Here is a 9204-nt window from a genome sequence, read left to right on the forward strand (position 1 = left end):
TGGGAATAATTCGCTTTGGGTGTACATATATTTAGTCCCCAGAAAGCCAATAAAATCAAATTTGTGAGAAAATTAGCTCTCACGAGTTCAACCTCTCGAAGTCTCCTGCAAAAGAGTCAAATCACTTTGAAAGTATAAGGTGCACCGCTCAAGTTTATAATCCCCTGTTTCTCATTGCTAAATATTTCAGTTTTTATCGCTGGGAAGCTACTGAGAAGCGTTGGGGGAATTTATATCTGTAATTTTAACCAGTTCGTTTTTGTTTGCTAATCTGGTTAAGATGTTATACTTAATTATCTTGAAGATAAATCATCCAGAACAAACGGTAAGTGGTGAGATCATCATTATTATCATCATCATCATCATCATCATCATCGAGGTGCTAAACAGCTGTGCCAAATTTGAATGAAATTGGTTGCGGTTGGGATTTGCAGGAGAAGTTCAGAGTGAAAATATCAATGTACTTGTCAAAAGTTCACACATTTCTCAATATTACCCGTACATCACTACAAATAGATTTAAATTCTGAGAAAAAAGTAAAAGGTTGTTTCCAAGACTCGACCGTAGATTTGACGTAGGATTACGAAAGGTAGTTTTGATGACACAACAAAAGTATAGTAAATCTTAAATTGATTTCTCAACTCGTTATCAGTGAAAAAGTTCGATAGGTTGAAATTCGGAAGCAATTTGACAGTTCTGTTTTTGAGGTGCTCTGTCGATGTCCATGTAGTACAAGCCAATCCTGGACGATATGTCTCGATTTTTATTTCTCGAATTTTCTTGGAAATGATAACGGTGTGGAAATGAAATGTGTATTAAGGAAAACACATCAATCACAGAATCAGAGCATACCGGACGGTACCTACGTTTATGCTTTTTGATGCAACTTTTAAGCTACTTTTATTAAAAGAATTCGGCAAGATTTTTTTGGCAAAGCTATCTTAATAAGAGGTACTGTCTTAATACGGTACTATCGGGAAGGAGAGAATTTCCCCTACCCGATGGTGTTGTTAGTTTGCGTGGGTGTATTCGGTTCGCGCGTGTAGAAAAGTTGATAGGCCCGTTTCAAATGCTACGAGAGCATTATTCATGTGTTCATTTTAAGAAAACAGGGCCCGTGCACTTGTCCATTAGTGCATTCAGCTGAGCCATATCGTCATAATGGTGGTGGAGTTCATCATGCTGACCGAAATCCTCGAAGAAAAGGGCGAACCAGTGAACGTTCCAAAGCAATCCGCAAGCCCGGTAAGGATCCAACATTGCCTTCAAGCTCAGCCTCCTTTCAGCGCTGAGCAAATTGTTCGAGAAACTAATTCTCAAACGTTTGCTCAAGTTTGTCGAGGAAACCAACATTCTCCTTCCGGAACAGTTTGCATTCAGAAAGGGGCACTCCACCAATCACCAGCAAGTACGGGTGATGAATAACATCCGAAGTAACAAAGCTGTATCCAAGTCCACAACCATGGCCTTGTTAGACGTTGAAAAGGCGTTTGACAATGTTTGGCATGACGGACTTGTGTACAAGCTTTGTAACTTCAACTTCCCATTACATCTGGTTAAAATCACCCGTAACTACCTCCAGCAAAGGTCGTTTAAGGTATCGTTGAATGGTTGTCTTTCAGACACGTTTTCCATCCCAGCAGGTGTCCCGCAAGGCAGTCTTCTGGGCCCCTTGCTTTACAGCATTTACACTTCCGACATTCCTCCCCTCGGAGACGGTTGCGTGTTTTTCCTGTTCGCAGATGATGCCGCAATAAGCCGTCAAAGGAAGGATGCCTCGCGAAATAACGAACAAACTTCAACGATGCCTTAACGCCTTTGCTGATTATGCCACCACGTGGAAAATCAAAATCAATGCCTCCAAAACACAAGCGATCATGTTCCTCCATCGGCAATCGCCTAAACTGAAACCGGCTCCATCTTGTACAGTAATCATGGATGGCACCAGGGTTGAGTGGTCTGCCGAAGTAACCTATCTCGGGATGTTGTCCGATGAAAAGATCCTCTTCCGTTCGCATGTAGGGAAAACAGTAGTCAAGTGTTCTGCCTTGGTTAGGTGTCTGTATCCGCTGATTTGCCGCAGATCCCGCTTCTCAAGGGTAAACAAACAAACAAATAATAGCACCTGCGATTCTCTACGCAGCTCCGGTGTGGGAATCATGTGCACAGACTCACAGAAACAAAATTCAGGTCGCTCAGAATAGAGAGCTGGTTCTTGATCGTCCTTTCGACACTAGAATAACAAATTTACACGAAGAGGCAGGCATTGCGAAAATATATTCCAGAATTAACGAAATTAAAACTAAATTTGCACAAAAATGTATTTTATCAGAACATGCTTTGATAAGCAATTTGTATATAGTATGTTAGGTTATATAGTAGTTGTAGGTTAGTTGTAGTTGTAAATAGTAGTTATAAGTAGTCTCCTTTTTCAATTCAAATCAAACCAATCCCACCAAGATGGTCATACTTTAAAATAGGCCTGATAGGACTAGTAACTGTAAATAAAAATTAAAATCTCAAGTTGAAAGACGCATCTGTGTCACATGAAAAAAAAAATTCATAAATGTAAACCACACAAACACAAGAAATAAAGATCATTTAAAGTCAAAAAAAAAAAGCGTTCCAAAGCGATAAAGCGATACCATTTGTGGAGAAAACTTTGAAGATTTTCTCAGAGACGGTGGGTATGTTTTCCGCTAGTTCGGACCCTAGAAATAACATGGGAGGGAAGGTGAGCAAGCACCGATGCGGCTAGCATCGGTGGGGATGTGATCAGTGATTGTTGCTTGTTATGATGAAGATGAAGGTGGTGGTATCTGCGTTCATGGTGACCGAAGATACATTGAATTGGTGAGCTGAAAGTGTGTCCACTCCATCTGCTGGACAGATGCCTGCTGCCAATTTGGGGTATGGGTGAAACGTGCATTGTTCGGTTGCTTAAGCCAAGTCTTCCGTCGTTTTCAGTTTCGTTCCACTTCCATGCTGTACAATCCAATCAAAATATTGAAAGTTATTTTATTGTTGGCGTTTCACACTCTATGAACCATGTTTCTACTCTCGAGAACAGGTTCACGATATTAAGCACAACTGATGAACTTTAATCACCTTTACCAGATCAAGATCATGATTTTCAGAACATAGTTCACGTTTCTATGACTTTTGTTGCCTTTGCTGGTGCCCGGTGCAACGAAGCGTTACGTTTGTTTTGCGGAACAATGGTCACGATTTCATGATTTTTATTAATTATTTCGTAAACGAAAAATTTCCTTGTTGTTGTGTGATTTTTCCGTGTTGGGCAGCATTTCTCAATATTATTAAATGCACAACTTTTGCCAAGAACTCTCTCCCTATGACGCTCTATTTCAGAGATATAATCGATTGCATTCCAGGCGGCTCATTTTTTGTTGTTTATCAAATGCTAAATTCAGTCCTCTATATGTATCCGTAATACGCGCCTTAGGCTCAAACCTTTTGGAGACTACTAACAATTTGTCTTGTGAACTACTAATATTAAATAAAATATCAAAAATCCATCATCACCATCGTGGCAACTAAAATAGTTCAAAAGACAGGTTTAACGTGTGAAATGTAATGTCTCTTAAATTCTGTAAGTGTAATTGCACGTTTAATGTATCTAGGCTTGGAATTGAAATACAATTAATTTGGTTTCGCTTGTTTCTAGTATTATATCTATAAAAGTCACTTTCTCGCTTAATTCGATCACACAAATATCGTTAACTACTTTAAAAATGAACACCATAGTAAAATATACAATTTTTTGCTTCAATGCCAACCGATTTTAAAGCGTCTAGCATCCTTTGGCTCAGTCGGTAAACGCGCAGCTACAAAGCAAGACCATGTTGGAGGTGGCTGGGTTTGATTCCTAATCCGGTCTAGGGTTTTTTTTTCGGGTTGAAAAATTTCTTGACTTTTCTGGCCATAGAGTATGATTGTACTTGCCCACAATTATACTAATGCAAAAATGGTACAGGCATTGAAAGCTCTCTAGTAATAACTGAGGAAGTGCATCTAGAACACTAAGTTGAGAGCACGCAATAAACTAATATGCGATAAGCAATAAGCTTGAAATATGAAAAGGAAGAAGAAGTAGAAGCATCAAAGTTGAAGAAATGAATTTATTACATCTCAAGGTCAAACGCATTATTTTATTCTGCAAGCGCAATTGAAATCGTTTTTGAATCGACATAGAATTCCATGCTTGCTTGATGACATTGTCAATGTGAGAGTTGAACTTAAGTTTGTCATCAATAATCACTCTAAGACATTGAATCTCCTGAACGCGATCAGCCTCATCATCAATTACAACAGAGACGTTCTCATTTACTCGATTCCGTGAAATTACCATGAATTCAGTTTTACTTATATTCTATCTCAATCGCTTATACTTCAACCATCTTCATTCATGTGTAAAGCGGCATCATAAACGTATGTCGCATGTCATTAATATACATAATAAATAAAAGGGGCCCTAATACACTTCCCTGGGGTACTCTAAGGTGATTCCCCACGGGAGTAGAAACAGAATCATTAAAAACAGTCCGTTGAGTGCTGACACACAAATAGCTTTCAACCCATTTATATGCAGTACTCGTAATTCAAAAGCGCTTGATTGATCGTAACAATAAGGGCCTAGAAATCGTTTCAAAAGCGTGTTTTAGATTTTAAAAAAACAGCATCTTTCCACTTCGCTAATACCAAATTCAACGCGGTTTCACAAGAATGACCTTCCCGATATCCCAATTGTTCTGGTAACAACAAACTATCACTATTTAAATACTCCAAGACATGGCCCTTCACAACAAGTTCTTAAATTTTCTCTAATGTGTGCACCATGTCGATGGGACGAAACTATTCGGCTTTATTCGTTCCAGCAGGGACTACCAAGAATTCCCTCCAAATCTTGTGGCACATGTCCAGTCTGCACAGATTCATTAATAAGGTCCATAACTTGAATAATTCAAGCATTAAAATTATCTACTCCACTCGATTTTCCTAATGAAAATCAAATAACTCTAAGTTCATCTAATGTAAGTGGGTGAAAACCTTCAAATCTACAACTACTATTAGCTGGCTGCTTTATTTCGTCAAGTTCATCGACCAATTCAATGTATTGATTAATCAAAGAAACACTGTCTACAAAATAATCATCAAACTTAGATGCAATTACTTGTTATGACTGTTCTAATGGGCCATTTAAAAGTTCTGGACCACGGTTTGCAATTACTAGGTAAAGATCTCAACATTTTCCATAACTCATTGCTGTTGATGCTGATCAATCTTCCTATTTATTACGCTCGTTTGTGTACCTATTCCAATGACGGCCACTATTTTAACTATAAAACTTTTTGTACCATTTGTCCCTTTTCCGTTTAAAACGCAAGAGATCCAAATTGTACCATCACTAAGGTCTCATGACCGGTTATTTTCAAATCACGATCTGACTGAACAAATAGGATCAAAATTGGAGTAAACATGATCAATTAAAGTTCTACTGTACCTGGAAAAACCCAAGTAACCAAAAGTTCTGATAAAAGGCTATTTGTGGCGTAAGCAACTTGGTTGGTGTTGGTCTATAGAATTCTAAGCAGCCTCGTTTTTAAGTCGTTATAAGAACTTGAAAGTTAACGGCACCGGTGGTGTAGTGGTAAGCGTGATTACCTCTCACCCCAGCAGGCCTGGGTTCAATCCCAGTCGGCGCCGCCGGGATGTTCTGAGGCATAACATCTCTGATCACGCCTTCCTTCGGATGGGAAGTAAAGCCGTTGGTCCCCGGTTCATGAGTTGATGGGTCGATAGGTAGGGTCCAGGAGTGGGAGCTGCCTTCCTGGCACGTCGGTAGCATTGGTACTCAGCACGGAAAACAAGATCGACGGAAAAAACAAACCAAAGGAAAAAAAAAAGAACTTGAAAGTTCCGGTATCATAATTGAAGAGCATTCTAAGCAGCTTCAGGCGGAACTTGAACGGAACTTGTAGAAAATATTAAAAAAAGGTTTTTGTCCTCTACACCAATTCTATATTTAGTTCGCACTTTTATGAAAGTTATTTCTAAAGGCAGGTATTAATGTGTATTGATTTATCAGCATTTGTAGTAGAGAATTGGACCTGTTTGAAGAATTAAAATCCAGTCCTTCTGCGTGAAAGTTCCAGCACGAACCGCTGCGTCATCTGAGATATAATAAAGTGAGCAGTTGTCCCGCCTACTGTTGGAGTTTTCATCTTCATGCCACGCACAACTGTAATGCCCAAAAACCAATTGCCATAAATAACTTCGTTGGTACGAAGGTTTAATTGAACTGAATTGTGTCTGGAATGCGTTGAACAAGCAGCAATATTATATCCCGGAATACTATACTGATCAAATCAAGACCAACAATTGAAATGGCCTTAACTCCATTTTGTAAACAAACCTTGTAAGGCCATTTTCTCGCGAACCAAAACCTTCATTCGTAAACCTAAACCACAAACGTGTAGAGGAGAATTTCCCCTACCTGTTCATTATGTTGGTTTGCCTTTGCGGACTTCGGTTCGCGAGAAAATGGCCTTACAAGGTTTGTTTACAAAATGGAGTTAAGGCCATTTCAATTGTTGGTCTTGAAATGCTTCTGCTAATAAAACTGAAAGTGGACGATTTTACGTCAACAATCTGACGGAATGCTACGTAGTTTGTTGACAACCCCGCAATATTAAAATATAATATTAGGATTGATACACATTCCTCCTGGCACTTGGTTGATATTTATTGAAACTCAAGCTGCTTTTCTTATGATCAAAAAGTCTTTTATAAATCAAACATTCAGAGCTAAATGCGGCATAGTTGACGCCCAAGTTCATTTTGCGTTCTTATTCATTTTTAAATAATTAACACATGTCAATACAGTTGACGTACACTCCGACGTTTGATTAAGTTCAACAAAGATTTCTGAACTGCTAAAAAATATGCAGGAGGGCTACAAAACTCTCTTCACTTCTACAAAGTTCATTGTAGTTTGCTGACCATCTACAAAGTTTGCTTAGCTGATACAAAGTTAGCTGAATATCTATTTGCTTCACTTATAGAAAGCTTCTAGAACTTCAACGCAGCTCCCTGAACTTCCATTAAGTTTTCTAAAGTTCTACGAAGTTTCCTGGAGATTTATCAAGTTCATTTAAGTTCTACAACGTTCCCTGAACTTTTATAAGTGTCCTAAACTTTTGCGAAGTTCTCTTAACGTGTATGAAATTCTTTTAACTTCTGAGGGCATCCCAAGCGCAAGCTCACTGATCTCTATTCTCTATAAGGTCATATGATACTTGAGTTTTCGCAACAATGCAGTAGCTCTTCATCTTCTAATGAAATCATAAAGAGAATATCTATCATTCCATTAAAATTGTTCGTAAAGGTCTTTTGAAATGGTTCTCTACAAAAGCTGCTAAATCCATCATAGTCCTAAACCCGTAATTGCACCCTTGACTAAGCCTGATTGAATTTTCAATCAATTTCCAATTCAATTGCATTTACGTATGGAAACGTTATACAATCGGATATTTACACATCGCTAGATCGAAACAATCTCATATCAGACAAATTACCTCTCGGCAAACGTAACTGTTTCTACCGTGTAATTCCTCCGATCATTATTGCGATAAGCTAATAATTACCACCATTTGGCATAACCGAACAATTACTCACCCCATCTCCCATTTCTGTTCTCTCCCCTCTTTCGAACAGGTTGCACGAAATAAAGCCATCCTACGCGAAATCGGTAAGCGAAGTCGTGACGAGTTCCCGCAGGAAGAGACCCCGCTTCATTTCGGCAGCCAGGATCATTTCTACTACGGAAAGCTTCCGTTCCTGCGGCGCTACAGCCATGCACCCGACCGCCAACTCGGAGGCATTCTGGAGTACGATATGGATCCCACGGAAAATCGTAAATCTGCTGGCACCAGCAGCTCTAATAGCATCAACAGTAGAGATAGGAATGACAGCGACAGCGCCACCAGTGAAGCGGGAAAACAAATTAACGACCGTAAGGAAATTAGCAGTAGTGGCAGGAGCAGCAGCAGCAGTGGCAGCAGCAGCGGGGGTGTTCTCACGTTGGCCGCAGAACAACGCCAGCTGGAACGGGAACAACAAGAGGCGCAACAGGAGGCAAACAAAATTCTCCATTCGGTGGCCATTGTCGGCCCACAGGAGATGCGATTTTCCGACGAAAGGGTAATGCTGCCCAATGGAGTGGGGGGAAATAACGACGAAGATGACGACGACGGTGGCAACGGTGACAACGGCGTAGACGAAGGGGATGAATACTTTCAAGGTAGTAATTTTCCCAGTGGTCGTGAACAAAACCAACATCAACAACAACAACAACAACAACAACAACAACAACCGCTTCAGCAGAAGGACGATAGACTAAAAAGTGATGACTACCGACTAAGGTATTTGTACAGAATTCAGGGCAAGTATTTCGGTTAGGATGGAACAATACAGACCCACTCAAACGACGCAATCACCATCCCAAAGCAGAACAAAATACAAACTATTTAAAATAAACAAACCAGAAAACGCAAACAGCCAAGATGTAAAAAGAAAAACGACCAAACCGACCGGGTGGTAATAGAGCGGGAGAGAGGAAAAGATACATTTAGTAAAACCTACTTAAGTCCCCTCTGCCGGCCTGTCAGCTCAGTGAATTAGAGAGACTATCTGCGGTGTTAAATAGCAAGTGTTTATTTAGCATTCCACTTTCCTCCTTAGGCACACTTTGAGAGGAATCTGCTTTGCTTAGGTCATTAAATCACTCATTTACATCCAGCATAAATTTGTGAAGTGTTTTCGATTGTCGGTTGAAGTTATCACTTTCAAGGTGGACATATTTCGGGAAAGTAGATCATAACACCAGACGAATTGGGGCTGGTCGCGTTTTATGCGCATAAGTTTATTGTGGGATTTTTTTTATTGGCTGCACAATCGTTTGGTCACGGTCCGCGGTCCGGACAGTTATCGTTACAAAAATTTGGTCAAATTTACGTCATGACTGTAAATTTCATTATTTTTTAAAGAGTGGAGAAAATTGATGGTTAAACCTGATGATTTTGGTGGGTGGAATCAAGTGAAACGCAATTATTGTCGGCTCTTATATGAAGTATCTGAAATAACGGCCGTTTAATCTTATTTAGTGACTGTGTAAAACTGTATTGT

At 39.6% G+C, this 9204-nt stretch overlaps 1 protein-coding gene across 1 annotated transcript in view; it reads left to right on the forward strand.

Moving 5' to 3' along the window:
- Dh44 (diuretic hormone 44) overlaps window positions 1-8997 on the forward strand; it is a 145254-nt gene extending 136257 nt beyond the window's left edge. Inside the window, exon 4 of the mRNA XM_065237855.1 lies at window positions 7735-8997. Within this exon, the coding sequence (XP_065093927.1) occupies window positions 7735-8478 (744 nt within the window). The 3' untranslated portion in view covers window positions 8479-8997. The remainder of the gene's footprint in view (window positions 1-7734) is intronic.
- The last annotated feature ends 207 nt before the right edge of the window (window positions 8998-9204 follow it).

This window comes from Ochlerotatus camptorhynchus, unplaced genomic scaffold, assembly GCF_037179485.1.
Source record: "Ochlerotatus camptorhynchus isolate MF236.1 unplaced genomic scaffold, CSIRO-AGI_Acam_v1.1 ptg000004l, whole genome shotgun sequence".
Taxonomy (NCBI): Eukaryota; Metazoa; Arthropoda; class Insecta; order Diptera; family Culicidae; genus Ochlerotatus; species Ochlerotatus camptorhynchus.